Consider the following 20743-nt stretch of genomic DNA (forward strand, 5'->3'; position numbering starts at 1 on the left):
GCTTTATTGCTACAGGTAAAAGGCGACTGTACAAAAATAGAGTTTATCCCTCAAATTTTACAAATAATAGAAAAAAAGGGGGCTGGGGGCACGGGGCACCGGGCGCTGCCCAGGGCTTCACAGCAGCGCTGGGGTTAAATTACACCCGGCCCCCGGGGGCCCAAAGTCATAAATAGGAGCTGCCGCTCGAGAACAATAAATAAATAATTTAGAGTAATAAATAGTTTAGTGCCGCAGCACCGCAGGGGCAGCAGGGGGACCCTGCCACCCCCCTGGGATCCGGGCAGGGGTCCCGGCAGGTACCCGTGCCCCACTGCCCTGCGGAGCACCGGGGGGTGCTGCCAGCCCGGGTGCAGGTCCCCCACACTGCGCTGGCACGGTTTTGGCCCTCCTGCACCCCTGTCCTCAGGGGACACCCCCTCCTTGCAGCGCAGCTCTGGCCGCTACCACCCCCAGGGTGCCCGAAGGGACAGGGAGGCTTTGCCCCCTTTCTGTCCCCCTCTGAAGCTCGGGCGACGCTTGGCCCCAGCTCCCCCAAAGCAGGGGTGCGGGAGCACCAGTCCAGGCAGGGCACAGGCAAGCTGGGTGCTGCTGGGGGGCACCAGGCTGGCAGGCCCCTGCGAGCAGCGGGGATGCTCCTCTCCCAGGGCTGAGCCGGGGTGCACCCGGCCCGGGACCCTGCGTAGCCGGTGGCAACCAGCTGCTTGGCACTGAGCGGGAGGGGGCTCGGTTGCCCACGCCCCCATCACGGCTCCATCTCGCCTCGGTCCCTTGTGGCCATGTAAAACCTGGGGCACGCGCCTCCGCCAGACCCTTCCTCTGAGCATCGGTGCTGCTGTGCACCACGAGCCGGGGTCTGCCGGCATGTGACGAGCCGGGGCCGAGCCGGCAGCCCCCTCCTCAGCCGATGCAGCTGCACTCAGCCGCTGAGAGCTTCTCCACTGTCTGCCACGTGTTCTGCACGTCCATGAAGGAGACGGCCTCGTAGCGGGTGGGCCGGCAGCAGGGGTGGCTGAGGACCCGCTCCTGCGGCCCTGGGGTTATGAGCTGCTGCCGCAGCAGGCTGCCCAGCGTCAGGTCGTAGTTGCTGCGCGCCCGGTGGCAGGACCCGCTGCAGTACTTGAAGAGCACAATCTCGTCCGAGTTGAAGCCCAGGCCCAGGTCGCGCACCTTCACCATCAGGTTGCGGATGTGGCAGTTGCGCCCACGGGTCCCCCGCGAGGGTTTCCGTGTCCCCTTCTTGGGTTTGCCGGTGCCTGGCGGTGAGCGCTCAGCACGCAGCAGCAGGTCCTCTGCCAGCTCCATGGTGCCCGGGCCACCCGTCGTTGCATTGTCCCCTGCACCCAGAGGGGACAGCACCATCAGACACCATTCCACACCTGCCACCCTCCTGGAGCCTGCCGAGCCTTCCTGTCCCCACACCGTGACCTGCAGACTCCTCCTGACCACCCACCACAGCACTGGCCAGGTGCTCGCAGGGCAGCAGGGTGGGTGGGCACCCACCCAAGCAGCTCCTCATCCCCAGGGCTCTGCCACCATCCCCAGCATGAAGCACGGAGCCCCGCTGCCCTCCCACGATGTGCAGAGGAAGCCCCACAGAGGCTGGGGCTCACCACAGAGGCTGGGGCTCACCACAGAGGCTCCCAACCCACCCATGCCCCACGGTCAGGACCACCATGCCCAGGCTGGGGGTCCTGCCCCAACACGCACCGTACAGCTGGCTCCAGGCAGCGGCGAGCGGTACCTCCACGTCGTCCTCCTCAGCCGGGCTGGCGGTGGCCATGCCCCGCGGTGTGGGGGCCGCGTCCAGCGTCTCGTTGCAGTGTGGCGTTCGCAGGGTGCCTGCGGCCAGCCCGGCCAGCAGCGAGAGGATGGCGAGGAGCCCCCACAGCATCCCTTCCTGCGACAAAGCACAGCACAGCAGGGTGAGCCCCGGCGAGGGTCCCCACCAGGGAGGAGACCCCACGAGCTGGGGATGGGGACAGGGAGTGTGGTCCTGGCCACTGCAGCCAGCCAGGCCTGGGCTCACCTTGAGCTGTGGGTGTGTGGTGGGTCCTGCAGGTCTTGGCTCTGGTGGCCCCGCTCGCTGCTCCATGCTGGCTGAAAGTGCAGAGGAGGGGGTCAGCACCCACGCAGAGGGGATGGGGTGGACATCAAGCTGGCCAGATGAGAGCTGGCACACCTCTCCCCTGTCCCTGCCAAGCATGCCATCCCCTCCCTCACCCCCCCAGCACCCCACAACTCCTCCTGCACCCCATGCATGCCCCTCCCCATCCTCTCCCCACACAGACAGGCATCCTTGCCACCCCGCACACCCCTTCCTGGAGATCTGGCAGCTGGGGCGGCCCAGCCTTCGTCTAGCACCTCTCCTCAGGGGGATGCAGCCGCCTCCTTGTGCGAGCAGCCCGGGATGCCAGGCTGGGCCGTGAGGCAGCGGCTGGGGCTGGGAGTGCCGCGGGGGGGCTCCTTTCCCATGGCCCTTCCCTGGGAATGTTTTTCTTGCTCGCGGTGGGAGCCTGACCTTGGAAACTCCAAATCCATTAGCGCAGGGTCCCTGGGTGCAGCCACCCCCCGTCCCTGCGCTGGCTCCCCTGCCCATTGCCTGCAGGGAGGTGGGACATGCAGCCCCAGAGCAGCCCGGGTGAGTGGGGCCGTGAGGGGCAGGACAGGCAGGCAGGTCCCATGGGGACATGGCGGGGCAAGGGGCACCACGATGGGCTCACTGTAGCCATTTACCCCAACACCAGTGCCCAGCATCCACTGTCTCAACATACACAGGGGAATTTGGTCCCTGCCATGCCTGGTCCCAGCACAGCAGCAACTACAGCCTCAGGGGAGTGATGTCCCCCGGGAGGTGCAGGGGCAACTCTGCAGCCACATGTTGCACCTCCTTCCCCAGGTCCCCTGGGGTGCAGGGAGGGCCCTGTCCCCCAGTGTCCCAAGCCAAGATCCCCCCAGAGGTGGTTCCCAAGGGGGCTTTAACCCTCTTTGTCCTGTCTGCTGCATCCCCTGTCTCTTGGGATAGGACTGTCTCCTCGGAGCTTGATGGCATCCTGCAGCGGGGAGTTGCCCTGTCCCCTCCATGGCTTTGCCCCAGCATATCTCAGGTGCTTCCATGGCAAAGCTGGGATGGGATATACTGAGGAGAGCGCTCCTGGACAAAAAAATGAAGGGCTGCGGCTGCACATTGGTGGGACAAGGAGACAAAATCAATTCCCCCAGTCTCCCCAGCATCTCAGGGTATGGTCCCCAAGTCACGATTGCCACATCTCATGCCGCCCTGCACTGGCCGCACCATGGCAAGAGGTCGTGATGGGCACTGCCAGGCCTATATGCCTCCTCCGGAGGCCGTACACCGGGCAGGATGCCTCTCCGGTGCAGGCAGGGCTGGCACCGGCCCCCGCGGCCCCACCAGCCGCCGCAGCCTGGCCAAGCACAGCCCACGCAGCACGTCTCTCCCGTGGCGGCCCGTGGCCCCGCGCCAGCCGCTGCCGCCAGGTCATGGTTTTCCCAGGCCGGCACCCCCGGAGGGGCCAGGCGAGGGTCCCTGCGCCACGCTGGGAGGGGACGAGTCTTCTACCCGCCCCCCGTCCGGGTCCCCGCTCCCGCAGCCGGCCGCCCCGCCGCGGCCCCTGGGCCCCAGCATCCCGGCAGGACGGGACGGGACGGGACGGGACGGGATGGGACGGCGCAGCCGGTGCAGTTCAGGCTTCTCCCGTCCGGCGGCAGCACGGCCCCGAGCTCTGCGGCGGGAGCGCTGCCGGCGGGGCGCCGGGCGAGGGCAGCCTCCCTTCTTCCCCGGGCGGCCCCGCTGCCGGCCCTGCCAGAGCCCCCACAGACACGGAGCCCCGGCCCCAGGCGCAGCTCCCCGGGCGCGCAGGACCGCAGCCCACGCTGCCCCCGCACCCCTGCGGGCAGGGGCAGCACCCGGCCCTGATCAGCCCCTGCTTTCCCCCGGCGCGGGCAGGGCTGAGACAAGCTCCTGAGCACCCCACGGGGTGCCAGACCCGCACCCCCCACGGCAGAACCCCAGCTCCCGCATGGCGGGGGGAGGATCTGGCTGGCTGCAAGAGCCCACCTGGGCCATTAACAGGCACAGGAGCCCTTTCCAGGGTCAGGATCAGACCCATCCATGTGAGGACCTGCCTCACCCCCTCCCGCCACATATGTCCCCCACCCGGGGGCTGAGCAGCAGCGGGTCACCCCACACCCACTCGTGGAGACCCCCGCTGCCCGCACAGTGCACAGGGCGCCGGGGAGTGAGTGCCCCGTGGGCCGCACCAGGCCCCCGGGGGCGGCAGGAGCCACTCGTGAAGCGTATCCACGCGGGGCCAGCGGGTGCCCCAGCCCCGGGGTGAGGGTCTCAGCTCACGGAGTGGCCGCTTTGGGAAGCGGGCTATGCTCGCCACTGCTGGTCGTGCCAGCCCTGCAGCCGCAGCTCTTGCCCGGAGCGCGGGGGGATGCACGGAGACCCCCATGGGCACCTGCGGGTACCGGCGGAGGCCCGGCATCCCACCGCACTGGCCCCGGCAGGAGGAGCGACGGGCGGGGGGTGGGTGTCAGAAATCAACCCCACGTGTGACGCGGGGCTGGCACCCGCCCCGCAAAGCCGTGGGAGGCCGGAGCGGGACACGTGGGGCACGCGGGCGACACCAAACCCGGCCCCAGCCCGGGGAGAGCAGAGCCGGGGGGCGCCGGGTAGTGCCGGCCTGGGCACGGCCGCCCCGGGGCTTTCCCCCGCTCACTGCCCGGGCAGCCGGGCACAGGCCCGCCCGACGTGCCCAAAGGGCCGGGGCGGGAGCCCAGGGAAGAGGCGGGTGCGACCGTCCCTGTGTCCCCCGGCACCCGCAGCGGGGTCCCGCCTCTCCCCGCCCGGGCAGGGAACCCCGGCCCCGCCGCGGCCCCGAGCGCTTCCCGCCGCCGGTCGGGGCTCGGCACCCCGGGAGTCGCCCGGCGGGGACCTGCCCGGGGGTGGCCCGAGCCCCCTCGCCGCCCCGCGGGTATCGCCGGGGGGCGGGCGGCGAAGCGGCCGTCCCCCCTCCGCGTCCCTCCCGCAGCCCCGGTACGAGCCCCCGCCGAGGCTCGGCGCCGCCGGCAGGCTGGGGCGGACGCTGCCGCCCGCCGCCCCGGTCCGCACTCACCGTGCCCGCGGCGGGGACCATCCCCCGGGCAGCCGCCGCCCCGCATCGCCTCCGCTCCCCGCCGCCCCCCGCCGCCCGCCGCGCCGGGGCGGGGCGCGGGCGGGGGCCGGCGCTGCCCCGCCGGCACCGGCACCGGCTCCCGCCGCTGCTCCCGCTGCGCCTCGGGGTGCGGGTCCCGGTCCCGGTGCGCCTCGGGGTGCAGTGCCGGCGAGCGGACGCGCAGTGCGGGGCAGCGGCGGCTCCATCCCGCTCCGCCGCCGCCGCCGGTGTCAAATTCCAGCCGCCGTCACCTGACCGGCGGGGCGGGCACCGGCACCGGGACCCCATCCGCAGCGAGACCCCGCATCGGCGCCGGGACCGCCCCGGGACCAGGACGGCACCGGGATCCCGCCAGCAGCAGGAGCCGCAGCCCGACCCGCATCAGCACCGGCTCCGCGCCGGGACCCGCACGGCCGGCGAGCTCCCGCGGAGATTCGCACCCCGCCGGGAACGGCACCGGGACCCCCGGCGGCACCCGACCCCCGCCACCACCACCTTCCCGCCGGCCGAGCCCCGGGCCGGCGGACACCCAGCCCGGACGGACGGACGCCCCCTGAGCGGGGCTCCCGCCCCGACAGCCCGGTCGCAGCGCTGGCAGGACGGAGGCACGGACACCCGCGGGGACTCAGCCCTTCCCGGAGCGCTCCGGCAGCAGAGCCCCACGGGGACCCCTTGCACACAGCGGGCCACCCGCGCCCGTGGGGACCCCGCGGGGACGGGTTTGGCGGGGCAGGGCGGGGGCCGTCCCGGCAGCGGCGGGGCTGGCCGGCGACCCACGCACCCCGAGCCACCGCGGGCCACCGGTGTGCCTGGCGTTCACGTCCGGCCTCGCCGGAGGAGGAGTCCGGCCTCCCTGCCCTGCCTCCCAGCCCGCCCGCGCCCCGCCGCCACGGCCCACGGGCGCCCCGCCGCCAGGTCCGCCGCGGCGGGGCCGCCCGCCGCCGGGCTCCTTACCTCCGCCGTCTCCCTGCCTCCCTCCGCCGGGGCCGTCGCAGGCCCCGGGGACATGGGGGCCGGCTGGCGAGCCGAGCCGAGCCCGTGTGAGTCCTTACGTCACCGCCCAGGGCCCTCCACGTCCATCCCGGGGCTCTCGAGTGCTCCTTGCAAACGTGCCAAATCCCAGGGCCGCCTCCGCTCGGCCCCGCTTCACACGTGCTCCCCTGGCCGCAGCCGGCCGCCGGGGCAAAGCCCAGGCCGGGCGAGCCCCCCCCGGGGTCAGCCCTCATGGCCCACCGGCCCCCCGGGCCCTGCCGGCGGCGGGGTCCGGAGGCGTCCGGGCGGGCTGCGCGCCCCGGGATGCCGCTCGCTGTGTCATCTGCCCCGGCAGCGCTCCGCCGCCTCGGCGCAACCTCCCCGGGCTTATATAACTCCCCGGTTGGAGCGGGGCCAGCGGCTCGATCACCGGCTGTGCCGCGGCCACACGCCGGCCCACAGGTCGCCCGTGGGGTCTGCCCCAGCACCCGGGCCCCCTGCGTGGCGTTAACTGCTTCCCCACTGTACGGCAGCTCAGACCCCGCTGCAGGGCTGCGAGCCGCTGGCCACAGTGCGAGCCACCGGCCGCCTCGTCTTGTCTCATCTCGTCGGATTATCCAGTGCGAGGATGACAACTCCCGCGTCCCTCCTGCGGCATCACCTGCCGGGGAATGTGCTGACACAGGCGGCGTCGGCTAAGCTGTCACCGCCACCACTAGCAGGGATGGTGGAGGTGGCACGCAGCCCGGAGCTGCTGCCCCTGCCCTGGCGTGGCACGGCGTGGCCCTGCTCCCCCCCTGCTCCCAGCACCGGTGGCTTGGACAAGCCTGTGGCTTGGGGTGGCTTCATGCCTGCTAGTGGGACTGCCGTGGGGCTGCTCCCATCCATGATGCCCTCATGGGAGCTGGCAGAGGTGATGCCCTGGATGCCTTGGCCCAGCAGAAGCTTGGAGGCCCAGGAGCATCCCTGGGGAACAGGGGACAGGAAACAGGATCCTCTGCTTGGGAGAGCTGCAGACTAACGGGGCTGCCTGCTTGGAAAGTTTCCGAGCAAGTGGCATGTCCTGCCCCAGGTTGCCTGGCTGTCCCCGCAGCCGTGCCCGTGCAGGGGGAGCGGCCCAGGAAGGGCTGCCAATGGAGGGGAGAGCTGCCTCCCCCATGGGCAGCCCTTGGGACTTGGAGACAGCCCCAGGTGCTGGCTTACCCCACTGGGATACCCCGTCCCCTCTCATATTCCCTGCGGGTTGAGCTGGTCCTCATGTCCCCAGGGCACAGCCGGGAGCTGCCGGGGGTGTGACACTGGTGGTGGGCAGGGGGCTGTGTGGGGCATGGCACACGGGGATATCCAGGGGACCCCATACAGGTGGGCTACAGTGTCCATGGTCCTGTGAAAAGGTGGCTGCCCAAAGCCTGGCCTCTGTCCTCTCCCAGGGGTGTCCCCTTTGTAGACGCTGCCCCAGGCGCTGGCCCCCTCCACTGCCTCTGGCCCCTGTCCTGGGAGACGTGACCCCACTGGTGCCACCAGCCCAGGGACAGCAGCCAGGAGGAGGAGGAAGTGGGTGAAGAGCCTTCAGTGTCCTGCCAGCGACACCTCCTCCCTGTCCCCCCTGAGATCGCAGAGGCAGGAGGTGGCACGTCCCAGTGCTGCACCTGAATCTGGGCACTGCTCTCTCCCCTTGGGCTCCCTGGGTGGACGGCAGGGTCCCTGGCCCCCTGGGTCTCCAGATGGGTGACCCGCTCCCTGGCTGCTGCTGGCAGCGGGTTTGGTGCCTCCCAAGGCACCGCCTGCATCAGCCTGTGCTCCTGCACCCCCAGGGCTGAGGGGTCCCTGCGTCCCTTGGCTGGTCTGGAAGGAGCCCTGCGGGGCCAGGGCTGGCTGTGATATCTATCCCTGAAGGTGCTACCCTTGCGTGAGGCGGGATGGGGGTGATGTGGTCCAGTCAGATGCCAGGACTGAACATGCCACAGCCGCTGCTGTGCCCATGTGAGGCCATGGCTGGGTGTGACAAAACACGTGCAGGGGAGAGCTGTGACACAGACAGACCGACCCATTGCATTGTGCCCATCTCAGTGGTGATGTGGCTCCTTTGGGGCACCTGCTCCTCCACAAGTGTCCTTGTCTCTGCTGACCTCAGCCTCCCACGGGCTGTCCCCGTGTGCCCTGGTCCCAGGCTCTGTGCTCTCCCCCTCAGCTCTCCCAAGGCCAGGATGGGGCACTGGCCACCCCTGGGGCTGGCCCAGCCTGATGCCAGCGGTGGCTCTGCTCTTTAAGGGCCAGGAAGAGAGGACAGCAAGAAGGAGGGACTTGAGCAGCTCCAGCATCTCCTTTCTGGGAGGGATCCGTAACTTGCCCACACCGGGTAGGGCTGAGAAGTCACCTCTGCGGTGTCCCATTGGTGCTGGCAGGAGAACACCCCTCGTATTTGGGAGCTGGCAGGTCTGGCAGACCTGTCACCCACCTAGAAACAGCCACGCCGTTCTCCTGAGTGATGGGACTGTCCCAGGCTCGTCCCGTGGGTCCAGAAGCCCCGTGGCATCGCCAGGGTTTGCTGCAGGGGTTATTCTCCTCCCGCTGGGACACGGCAGGTGTCGGAGCTGGTCACAGCCTCAGCCCCCAGCTTCCTAAACCGCTTCCTTCCTGGACGCTGTGGTGAGAAGGTCACTTGGCTGGACACCTGCCTTCGCTGGGGCCGCACCCAGCCTGATTGCTGCTGTGACCCCTGGCTGGAAGCCACCCTCCTGGCAGGGACTCCTTGCGAGAGAAAGCAGAGTCACAGGCAGTCCATCCCGGCCAAGACAAGCCCCCACCCTTCTGCCCCCCCGACATGACATGCACCCACCCCCTGAGCCCCTCTCCCACCCCTCAGGTCACCAGCAAGGAGGAGCACAGCCCTCTCCTGTCCCTGGCACCAGGCTGGTGGCGTTGGCCAGCTGCAGCTCCCGGCAGCAGTGAAACCAGGCTGGGGAGAGCCTGAGCAGGGGAATCCCTCTGCCTCCCCTAAAAAAAGCCAAAGGCAGCAGAAGAAAGAGGCCAGCCAAGCTTGTTTGATAGCTTTATTGCTTCTGTGATATGACTGAATCGATGTGACATAAGCCGGCTTGGAGGAGCCTGCAAGACTCTTGCCCTCCCTGCCCAGAGGGGAAATTAAAAAAAAAAAATATCGCAGAACCTAAAACTAATTTTAAAAACTCACGGAGTTCTTGCATCTCAGCTTGGTACAGTACCAGTGAGCGCACTGGCCTTTGGAGAGAGTCCCTGTGCGAGGAGCCGGTGCCCAGAGGGGCTGGGTAGTGGCCCAGGTCGCCTGCACCGAAGGACACGTCTCTAACACTGCATGTGATGCACCTTGTACCGATGGCACATGCCGTGCTGGTGCCGCTGGAGCTCACCATGACGGCCATCTGGAAGCCCTTGCCCATCCCTGGTGCTGCCCGTCCCCAGCCTGCCCATCCCTGTCTGATACAGACAGACAGACAGCCCTGTCCTGACACCTTCCCCCTCCCCCAGCAGTGCCCACACAGAGGGGTAGGGCCCCCCCACTGCTCCCTCCCAGGAAAAGGAAACGCTGGAAACGCAGAGATGCTGGGCTGAGGGATGCTGGGCCGCAGAGGATCCTGCTGCTGCCTCGAGCTCCCTGGCTGTGCTGCCTCCGCTTGGCACCTGTGAGCTTGAGGCCGCAGCATGGCCAGCCCTAACGGGGTGAGCTGGTGGAGGGAGCTTGACACCGGGGTGGTGGGCACTGGGGAGGGCTGTATGGCACGAATGCATGAGCAGCCCGTGCTCACGGTGTGGTCAGTGCAGCAGCAGCTCTCCGGCAGCCCATCTCCCCCGCAGCAGCACATGCTGGCTGCCCCGCAGCTCCCCAGACCTGCTCTCTGCACCAGCCAGAGCAAATCCCTGCTGCGGGAATGGGCTCCTCGACCTCCTTGCACTTCCCTGGCCTCTCTCTAGGCAGGTTCCCTGCCACCCAAATGGCCTTTCTGCACCGCAGCGCGTCAGAGGCACCAGGCAACCCCGCTCTATATTTAGGCTGTGGAGAATTCCCCTGGGCTCTCCCTTCTGAGCTGAAAAGGTGAGTCACTGTGAGGGAGAGGCCAAGACTCACATCCGTCCCACTGACCCTGCTCTGACCCGCGCGCACCGCTCCGAGCTGGCAGGACTGCAGCCTTTCGGAGGGCGGGAGGTGGCTGCAGGTGCAGGCAGGGAGGCAGCCAAAGGAACAGCATCCAGGAGCGAAACCCAGTGCTGCGCACTGCTCCCAGGGCGCACACCCCCAGCGCCCAGCCGTAGGGCTGCTCCGTGGGTGTGCTTGCCCCACCAATGTCAAATGGGCCTTTGGCCCCCAAACAACCCCCCATCCTCTCTTTTCTTCTACTTGCAGGTTCTGACCCACCAGAGTCACCCTGGGCCATGCGCTCATCTCCTCAGCCTGGGCACTTCTGCCTGGAGACCCCAACAAAGTGGAGGGAAGGGCTTGGAGTCACGTTGCTGGTGTGCAGGGACAGCTTCCCATCAGGACCTGTCCCTGCCAGGGAAAGCAGAGCAGGGGCCACGCCCGCTACATGGACCTGGAGCCAGTGAGCTGGAAGATAAAGGTGCCCCATAGCTTTGTAGTGCTCAATAAAACGGACTAAATCAAATTAATGGCATCACAAGTCTCCATGGGAGTGCCTCCCCTGGAGGGTGGAGAGGAGCCCAGCACAGACACCGAAGGCTCTTCGCCCACCTCCTCCTCCTCCTGGCTGCAGTCACCCGCTTTCTGGCATCTCAGCTCGCTGTACCATATTGATGCCACCCATCACTTCATCACCACCCCAGAGCTCCCACAGCAGCTGGTTCAAGACCCAGTTCAAGCACCATGGCAGAGGGCGGGTGCCCACCCTTCCCCAGCCACAACTCGGCCAGGTCCAGCCCAGGCACCCCCAATGCCGCCGTGGCAAGGGGTGTACGGACGATGGTCCCAGGTCCAGGCTGACACATAGGAACCGCAAAGAGAGTGTTGCCTGGAAAGAGCCAAGGAAATCCAGTCCTTCAGACTCCTTGAGCAGGAAAAGCAAATTGGGGTAGAATATTCAAATGCGTATCTGCCACAGCACATGGCCAAAAACCAGACAGAAACCTTACAGAGCATCCTGGTGGGAGGCACTGCCAGGGTAGGCATGTACTGAGGGGAAGCAGGGACCACCTAGCTGGGAGGCCAGAGGGACAGAGGAAGGGACATGGGAAGGGGAAAGGGAAGGGAGAGCCTCCCAGCACCTGTCTTCTGCGGCCTGGAAGAGGCGGGATCTTTGAGCAGCTCCCAGACTACGAGGCAAGTAGCAGCCATAACCAGAAGCTAGACAGGACTTGCCCCTAGGCGAGCTCCTTGGCTATGGGTGCACCAAGCAGGAGACGCTCCTGAGGGGCACGTCCCACGCCGGTCTGCGGACAGCACCCAGCACCATCTCCCAAGAGCTGCCTCTGCCTGCAGCCTGGTCTCAAACTGTTCCATACAGTTTGCTCCTCTGCCCCACGCCTCCCGGGTCATTGCCTGCCCCTCCTGCACGTCTCCCCTGGGTGGGGGTGTCTCAGATGAGCGCAGACAGCATCCCTCTGGGATCCTCCCTCTGTGGGCGCAGACCATCCTGCTCCAGGCTAGCAGAGTGTCGGAGCCGATTTCCACCTGTAACCGTTCCCCTGGCAAACTCCCTTGGGCCCATGGTCTCCAGGTGGATGAGACCACTGTCCTTGCGCTCGGCCACGTTGCTCAGTTTATTCCAGCTCCTCTGAAATACGTATACAAATGAAATGTGCAAATACTGCATCTTGGGACCAAGACAGCAAAGGAAGGGAGGTGCTCCTGAGAGCAAGAGGAGCAGCAGTGCTAGAGCAGCACGGGAGGAGCCTGGAAATGAAGTGAGCAGGAGCCGAGCAGAGGGCGAGGGTTCCCAGCAGGCCCCCGCCCGTGCCAGCAGGCTCTATCATCACTGAGGTCACATATCGCTTAAATGATCGAGTCTGGAACATAAAACAAACATCTTCGGCAGCCTGCCCTCAAACTGTAAAGCTTCAGATCTCTGCGCAAGATCTGACCTCCTTCCAAAGAATAAATTACTCCTCTCCCACACAAAAATAAAGTGAGATGCTGTCCAGAAATGGTGACACCAATCTGCACGGACTCCACGGGGGCCCTGCACAGCAGGCACAAACCAAGCGGCCTGAAAGCCTTGAGCACAACGAGGCTCCTCAGCGCCGTGACCGGCAGGAAGGTGGGGAGGGTCTGCTGCAGGCAGAGAAAGCCATCAGCTCCCCGCTCCACCTCGGGGTCAGGGCAGAGGCAGAGCGGGGCAAACGGCTAAGGAAAATGCAGCCAAGTAAATGGCTGCTGCTGCTGCCTCTACACGGGAAGCAAGGAAAAGTGCAGAAAAACAAACCCATGCTCATCTCCAACCAGAAGCTCCAAGAGGAGAAGGAGGGAAAGCCATTATTCTCCCTTCAAATTATAGCAGCACCAACGACACTGAAGTTTTGGACGGATTTGTTTTCCTGGGGAAAGGTCTGAGGCCGATGACAACGCAGGTGGGAGCATGGAGAGGCCGGGCTTTTCGCAGGGCTGTGCACAAGCAGACTTTGCCTTGCACCTTGGTATTTCTAGTATGATTCCAGCAGAGTTTCTTTTAAAAAATAATACTTTGTACATTCAGGCATTGCTGCCTTGGGGCAGCGTCACCTCCCATTTGGCACAAATTGTTTTATTCACAAACCTTTCTTCTCTCTCCTGAGTCTTTCCTGTGTAATTCAGGACACAGAAGATCCGCCTGCGATGCAGAGTTCAAGAACTGCCCCTTGGCCACCTCCTTCCAGCTCGAGGCCTGGAGGCAGCAGATACAACCCTCGTGCAGACTGGCAATGCAAGAGGGTCTTCCCAGAGCACCTGGGCATCTCTGTGTGTCTTCGGTGAGGTGGGATTCTTGCAGGGGGCTGCCAGTGCCTGCTCCCAGAGCTGCAGCGTGTGTCTTCGTCTCCTCCCTTGGAGGCAGTGGCTGCAGCCACTCAGATCCCACTGGTTAGGTCAGTGATGACTCGGGCTTTGACCAGCTTCCGCAGGAACTCCTTCTCCCGCTGGATGTTGTGTGTCCAGGACTGGAAGGAAATAGGAAAGACAGAAGGTCAGCAGCTATCCTGGTCAAGCATGCTCCCATCCCCCATGTTGTGACAGACCCCAGCTGGAGCAGGGCAGTGGCTTTTGCCAAGGAGACAGACCCCGCTGTAGACCAGAAGAACCCTTGCAGACCAAGGGCCTTCTCTTACCTAAGGCCAATGCAACCAGCGGGGTCAGACCCGTGTACCTGAGGTAGGAGGTCTCCCCATGGGCTGGGTGAAGTGTTTTTGTCTTGGAGAGATCTGGGTAGCCCAGGTGCCTTCACCTCAGGCAGATGTAGCTGGCTACAGTGCCCTCTCAAGCCACCGCACACAAGAGTCCAACAGCCAGCGTTAATGGTGATGTGTGCCGGGGAACAGGGCTGGCAGGGAACATGGTGGCAGGACATGTTGTACCCACATACAGCCCCCTGCTAAGGGAGGTCTCTGGGGAACGCATGGGGATGCACGCAGCTGAAAAGCCCCAAGACCAAGCCCCACCAAGGCTGTCTCTTGCCTCTGCTAGCCCCACCAAGGCTGTCTCTTGCCTCTGCTAGCCCTACCAAGAGGAAATCACATGCTAAAGGTTACACAAATACAATGCAAAGGGTCAAATGGTCACATCTCCCAGCCAGGCGTTTCAGAGAAATGACTGCTATAGCTGGTGTCAGCCCACCCAGGCTTTAGCTGTAATCACAGCATCTGCCATCACCCCCTGTGCTGGTACTATTAAAGCACTTAATGAAAGCAGTAAGTGGTTCGTCCCCTGGGGAGACCAAGGCAGAGCAGGGAAAAGCAACTTTCCCCAAAATCTCCCCAACACGACAAGAATCCCGGTAAACGGATCCAGGTCTCCAGCATAGTGCTCTGGCCAGCAGGTAATCTGAGCTCTAAATACAATCAGGACCCTGATAAAATCACTCTACAGGAGCCTCCCTGAAATGGCCTCAAACCAAGAAAGCGCCAGCTCAACGAGCCCTCTGAGGGCACCTTGTCATATGTATCTAAACCCAGTTTACCCACTGCAAAACCACGGGCATGTGCCCATAAAGCACGGGTTGTATCCATCACGCACAATGTGCATATGGATCCCCTGTCATCCGCTGCTTGTCCTGTCCCATCCCGTCCTGTCCAGGACGAGCAGCTCTCAGCCATGACTGCTGTGTGTCACTGACAGCCCTGGGCATGGTGTGCAGCCTGCTACCAAGAAGTCCAAGGGACTGAAGGTCCCTCTTTAGATCTCCAGCATATTTTGGAAATTCCTCTCTTGCTGCTACTGTGCGTTTACAAGACACTTCCGTCCCCTCAGAGCACAGGAATGACAACAGTTAAAGCTGCTAAGGAAAGTTCAGGCAGGTCTTAATCTTGTAACCTGTGTTCAGAAGAAGTCTTTGACTTCTGCGTCCATTGACACTGTTACCTGAATGCTGCAAAGGGTGCACCAGCACTGGGAACAACAGGGCCACAGGTGGTAAACTGTGCTGGTGCTCTTTGGGACTCTGAAAACGCAGAAGACTCCATCTCTAAGCTGCAAAGCTGCTGTCCAGAAACAACTCAGTGCTTCGCTTCTGCTAGCATAAAAGCAGAAACTGAAAACTGGCACTGGGAAGAAAGCTGACTCGTAAAAGGAAAAAAAACCCATGAATTTCAGCAAGCAGTAGTGGGAGCGATGGCGGTGCGGGGCAGAGGGAGCTGGGAGAGCAGGCCTGTGTGTGCCTGTCACTCGGAGCAGGACAGCCAGGATCCCCTGAAGTGCTGGGAACAGTCCCACACGTGGCATGTCAGCTAGGGGGCCTGGGCTTGGCCCCCACCATGCAGCAGCATCTCTTCTGACAGCACAGCCCCTTGCTAGGAATGCACGGCACCGGCAGAGGCAGCCAAGTGTGTGTGTGTGCTCCTGCCAAGAGGCAGTGAGCAGCTGTCTGCTGGCACAGGGGCCACGCTGGGAACACTAGTCTCCATGCATCCACTTACATCTGGCTGGGCTTCTTGTTCAAAGCCTATCTGGAGCACCAGGGAGCCTGATGTGCCTGATACATCATAGCACAAGCTGATCCCTCCTTCACATCCTTTGGCCTCATCAAACATAAGAGAAGCCAACTGGTTTCACCCATGACAACCTGCTTGCGTCCCTTGGTACAGAAGGTAACTGGGGAAGCAGCCACTTCTAGGCGAACTCACACCACCTAAAACGTCACCTCAGGCCACATGCAAGGGCCTTATCTGGTGGCAAGGGGAAATCTGCTTGTGTGAAAGATACAAGTGGAGCAGGAATTTAAGTACAGGAGGTGGATAATAAAACTTTGGGCGATACAATTGCATTCTCTCACATTACGGCTAGGTCTGGCTCCAGCACTGACTGCAAGGCTGCTGGTAAGACCTATAAACCTCTGGCTGTTCTGCATCCAGGCTCCTCTACACCCTGGGCACCGCCACAAACTCCTCTTTCCAAGCAGAAACCCACATGTAAGAGAACTAAGCCTCCCACTTGATCCATGCATCTTAGTGGTGTCCGCAGCAGTACTCTCAAATGTTTTGTGGTTGAATGTAAGACCACAGAGGAAGAGGATTCCCTGGTGAGGACAGGCTTTTGTGCCCCCCCGCCCCGAAGAACACTAGCAGGGTGCTCGGTGCAGTGCTGCTCCCCCCGCACCCGACAGCAACACGGGCAGGAAGGATGAGGCATGTCTTCAACACCAGCTCCGGTTACTGATTATAGGAGAGGGACTCACCCCACTGACAGACAGAGCTAATCAGGCAAAGGAAGCTGCATTCCAGCACCAGCGGCTGCAGTGGGGAGAAGAGACGGAGCAGATTTCTCAAAACTGCCAGAGAGGCAGGCACTTTCCTCCCATTGCCCCAAAAGGGAAAGGCAACAAAATACATCCTAAAACTCAGTAGGTTTTAGGATGTATACACCCTAAAATAGCACCCTGGGTAGCACACACCACCAGCAGGCGGGAGGGCTCTGAGCCGGCTGCAGGGTCTCATGAAAAGCCAGGTCTTGGCAGGCTCAGGTTTGCTTTGGGGCCAGAACCACGTTATGTCTGTTGTAAGGGGAAGTTCTTTTTTGCCACCCTTCACTGGGTAAGCCGAGGTGCTCTGTGTAACCAAGCTTGCAGGCAAGTTGTCCTGGAAATCTTTCATCTGATGCAGTGTCCTGAGCTGCAGCAGGATAATAAGAAACAGGCAGTGCTCTGGTCACCTGTGTCCCCACAGACACGACTGTGCTGTCAGAGGGCTCATTTTGACATTTTAACCAGAGGACTGTGAGCAGAATCCATGCCTGGAGGATGATGACATGAAGCAGCTGCAACGCTGGTGGCTTATTCCTGCTACTACTGCAAAGAAGGCTTTTCCTGCCCTCGGATGCTGGATGCGCTTTGGCTGTGCTGTCAAGATGCTCACTGTCCCTTCTGACTGCTTTGACCCTCTCCTCCCGTGCACACTGAGCCGTTACTGCCTCGTTTCCTATTCCTGTACGTGGGATTGTTCACTGTCACAAACCCCCTGCCCCAAGACCTGAAGCTACACCTCAGCATCACAAGCAGAAAACTCCACGTTTTCTCTCATGAATCCGCACCCCCAGACAGTGACAGAGCAGCACAGAGCATTCAAGTCTCTACACATCACCACCACCGCTGCTCCTGCAACCTGGCAGACTGGCTCTGCCCTCCCCCGCCTCTGCCGCTCACATCGAGCGGGCGGCTGGTACATCCTAGAATCATAGAAAGACCCTTGAGATCATTGAGTCCAACTGTTTGTTTCCACTTGTGCAAACAGGCTGCTTGTCCGAGCCCACGACCGGAGTTAATGAACTTCTGGGAGCTCCACCAGGAACGTCCCAGGAGGCTCCAAAGCCCTTCTTGCTGTTTGGGGATCAGGCTGGGATTTCCTTTGCTTCTGTTCTCTCTGTGATTAGTGGATGTTTGCTCTTTTCAGTGCAGAGAGAAACAGCAGGAGCAGAGTGGCTCTGCAAGCAGATGCACTGTTATGGCTGTCCATCCCAGAGAGGTGGCAGTGGGTCTGATGTCTGATCGCTTGGTCACAGTTATTAGATCAAAATTTATCATCAGTTAAGCCACCTTTCAGGGTTATGCAAATGCAGCAGGCCCCACACCACCTGTCCCTTTTTTCCTGACAACTCCATGAGGAAGCACAAAACATCCTCTGTCCCTTCAAGAGAAGCCGAGTAGAATATTTTAAGACTAAGAAAACGTTTCAGAGACCAACCCAGGAGGAAGGTAAGCTCCCCATCTGTAATCAATTACAATCTGGGAATGCCTCAGCTTCAGAGCACATTAGACTTATCAAGTATATTGCAATATCTTAAAATACAGGAAAACCAAATCAGAGAGAGTGAAGTCAATGAGGAATGCATTCAAAAAAACCAGCAAGTTGTAAAGCAGGAGGTTTCTCGGTTCTGTCACATCCTTTGCATTTCTGCAAGTCAGCAGCATTTCTTCCAAAAAGCCTGCACAGAAACCACAGCAGTAGCACCGAGTGTTACTTCACTGGCCCATTTCCAGTCTCCACTGGTACTAGTTTATCTCTACCTTTAACCTTCACCGCCTTACCTGTAGAGCTGCTTATTTTTCGTCATTCTGCCTTGCCCACACCCTTGCTCTGGTCCCAGGATGGTGACCACGCACACTGGGTGTTTTATGGCAGTTTCACCTCCCATGACACCAGTGCCCTGCCTCCTTCGGGACCCATTGCCCCCTCCTCTCTCAGTCCATCCGCTGGGACGTGGCAGCGCCGCAGACCACCCCGTCCCATCTGCATCAACCGGGAGTCAGACATACTGAAACAACAGAGAGGGCTGGGCACCCTCCTCTTCTCGTGTTTAGGAGATTAACTCACAGCTCCTTTAAGCCCCGTCATTCTTACGCCAACTTGAAATTTTAAACAGCTCTTTAGCTCCTGCTTATTCTTAATACATAGAGAGCAACTGTATCTCTTCTCAGTCTTCATTTTACCAAGCTAAACAAGCCATGTCTTCTAGCAAAACAGGCTGTTCATTTCCCCTGTGAAAACTGAGAAATTTCCCAGAAATGCAGTAGCTCCCTCTGTCCCTATTTACCCCAAATTTACTTCTCACGAACCAGAAAAAAGGCTCACCATTGCCTCATGCAGAGGCACTTCTCTCTCTCTCTACAAGAAGTCGTTTCCTCTAATCTTTCCAGAGCTGTATTTGCCTTTTCTTCACAGTAACACCTGAATTATCCTGTCATTTATTTGTACCTGTCTAAGCACTTTCCTCCTCTGCCATTGCCAAATAATGCTACCCCAGCTTAGAATCAAAATTTCTGGTATTGCCCCAAACACCATGACCTTCCATTCATACTCTTAGGTTTCATGCCACCCGGTTTACTCCTGTTCTCAAGGTGCTCATGGTCTTCCTGGATGGTATTTTGATCCTCCCCTGTATTGACCACACCTGGTTTTGTCTCATCACAAATTCCACTTGCACACCATTGCCTTCTGTGCCAAAAATCATTAAAGCAAACACTAAACGTGACCTCCTGCGGGGGAACTCCCAGCCATCCATTCAGTGCTGCTCTTTGTGTTCTCCTTCAGAGAGACTATTCACATACAGGTGTTGCACCTAAACCGTAGCTTGTGAAGCTTAACTAATGATATCTCACAAGGCACAATGTTGCATGCTTAACTGAACTTCAGACAGACTGAGCTACTACACTTCCTCTGTCCTCAGAACGTTTTTTTTTTTTTTTTTTTCTTTTAATCAAATAAAGATATTAAATTAGTTTTTGTAACCTGCCTTTGGTAAATCCATGTTGTGTTTGCTTTCAGGATTTAATTATTCTTTCATTTAAACTCTGCTCTGAAGTTCTGAATAGTACCTCTGAGGTCAGATTAAGAGGTCTGAATTTGACAGGATTATTTTCCTTGCCTCACTCCCATCCCCCCAAAAAAGAAAGGAAAAAGAGGTATTATGTCCACTACAATCTAATCCTGTGGAACCACGTGTAACCTGATAGATTTATTGAGGACCTTTTCCTCTGGACTTGCAGCTTAATTGGCTCAACAGCGCAGTGGTTGGAGCAGAGATCTCTCAGGCTCTCACACCTAGTGCATTAGCTTCAACAGCTTTTGCCTTTCACGGCTGACCCTGTCATTTTCTATTTCTATGAGCTTCTCACTGTGAGCCACCCTTTCCCTCACGTTTATCATATTGCCCTTACGGAGGTAATATATTCATTCATGTGGTTCCCACTTTGGCTATTTAATCCCTACGCCTTCTGCTTCCTTCACCACCTTGGATACCACAGTCCTGATAATTCTTTCCTTGTTTACATAGTATTTGTTTAGCAGTGGGACTGTCCAGTGTTTGTTTATTTTCCTTCGCAAGATCTAATTCAGCTTGACTTTTGCCACTTTCCGCTTTATCCTTGTCCCCTCCAACCATCAGGGTGAAGTCTCCTCACTGCCGGATGCTCTCTCCCACTCCTCTGTTATTTCTAACACCACTGTGAAGCCGTTGTTCATGAAGTTATGTCTACAGCCTTTTTGCACTTTTGACGCAAAAAAAAGAAAAAGATATCAAGTCTACAGTGAGTCCAAAAGCTCTTCAGTGCATCTGCTTTTGGTAGCCTATTCTCCTAGGCTAGGCCTAAATTATGAAGACATGTCCCAGTTCCACTGATGACCCCGCCAGCACCGCTGAGTGCCACCCCACAGTCTGATACAGCCCTGCTTATCAAGCTCCCTCCTTTTGGAAGCAAAATCCGAGTCATACCATCCCTTCTGTTGCCTTTCCATTTAATGTAACCGTGAAGGCACTTGATCAAAGGCTATTTCCCAAAACGTCCCTCTGCAAGGTCTTCATGCCTGCTAAAAACATCTCGGAAAGACTATCAGCTCTTCTTTTGCCCTCATGGTTGGTGAGAAGAGCTGTCCCAGCTAATGCATCTCGCAATACCTGGGCTCACCCCTTGACAGTAATACTGGCTGCCAACGCGCATCGGTGAGAGCGTGGTTTCTGGAGGTACCCAGCACCCCTACAGAGGGTCTGTGTTCAATGTTGGGGTCAGCAGCTGGGCTCTAGCACAGCCCTGTACATCTTCTACTGTCTTTTCCTACAGAGATCTTGTCCAAACCCTAATTCTGTTTTTGTCCACGTACAGCCTTACCTTCCTGGCTGTTATTAGCGCATGGTGATACCCGACGAGTGTTACCGTACTTCTGTCCTACTGAACAAGGCAATACCTGGGCTCCGGTCATGACTGCTATTCCATCAATCTTTTCCAGATTTCTATTACATAGACACACAGTTCTTATGCACAGGAACAGCATGTGAGGCCTTCATTCAGCCAAAACGCTGTCAAACAGGTGGCTTTTAAACAAAGACAAAAATGTATAAACCTCATCAGTCATCACTGCCGGCCCCAAGAAAAAGCACTGCCCTTTCAGAGGTCCCCCTGCCCCAGCCCCTAACCTCCCCCTCCAAA

General features: G+C 60.4%; 2 protein-coding genes across 9 annotated transcripts in view; both read right to left on the reverse strand.

Annotated features, from left to right (window-relative positions):
• Positions 1 to 2: 2 nt before the first annotated feature.
• On the reverse strand, positions 3 to 6512 carry ARTN (artemin). Of its 3 annotated transcripts, none has more exons than XM_063343044.1 (4): positions 6135 to 6512; positions 2030 to 2100; positions 1711 to 1900; positions 3 to 1337 (listed from the first exon to the last, which is right to left on the reverse strand). In XM_063343044.1, exons 2-4 carry the CDS (start codon positions 2093 to 2095, stop codon positions 901 to 903), a joined length of 693 nt encoding a protein of 230 aa, XP_063199114.1. In that variant the 5' UTR covers positions 2096 to 2100; positions 6135 to 6512; the 3' UTR covers positions 3 to 900. The 3 variants fall into 3 exon arrangements, with proteins under 3 accessions (XP_063199114.1, XP_063199113.1, XP_063199112.1); XM_063343043.1 differs by lacking the exon at positions 6135 to 6512 and adding an exon at positions 5142 to 5522; XM_063343042.1 differs by lacking the exon at positions 6135 to 6512 and having other exon boundaries at positions 2030 to 2298.
• Positions 6513 to 9190: 2678 nt separating this feature from the next.
• Positions 9191 to 20743, reverse strand: part of ST3GAL3 (ST3 beta-galactoside alpha-2,3-sialyltransferase 3) — a 194271-nt gene continuing 182718 nt past the window's right edge. For all 6 annotated transcript variants that reach the window (XM_063343468.1, XM_063343469.1, XM_063343470.1 and 3 more), the window contains one exon: positions 9191 to 13274. In XM_063343468.1, the coding sequence (XP_063199538.1) occupies positions 13185 to 13274 (90 nt within the window). In that variant the 3' untranslated portion in view covers positions 9191 to 13184. The remainder of the gene's footprint in view (positions 13275 to 20743) is intronic.

This window comes from Chroicocephalus ridibundus, chromosome 8 (genome assembly GCF_963924245.1).
Source record: "Chroicocephalus ridibundus chromosome 8, bChrRid1.1, whole genome shotgun sequence".
Classification (NCBI taxonomy): Eukaryota; Metazoa; Chordata; class Aves; order Charadriiformes; family Laridae; genus Chroicocephalus; species Chroicocephalus ridibundus.

Coding starts and splice junctions, on each gene's coding strand:
- ARTN (XM_063343042.1), bottom strand. CDS start 2,206: ATGCTTGGCAGGGACAGGGGAGAGGTGTGCCAGCTCTCATCTGGCCAG. Junction 1,901..2,029: donor CCACACACCCACAGCTCAAG/GTGAGCCCAGGC, acceptor GCTTTGTCGCAG/GAAGGGATGCTGTGGGGGCT. Junction 1,338..1,710: donor TGCCTGGAGCCAGCTGTACG/GTGCGTGTTGGG, acceptor CTCTGGGTGCAG/GGGACAATGCAACGACGGGT.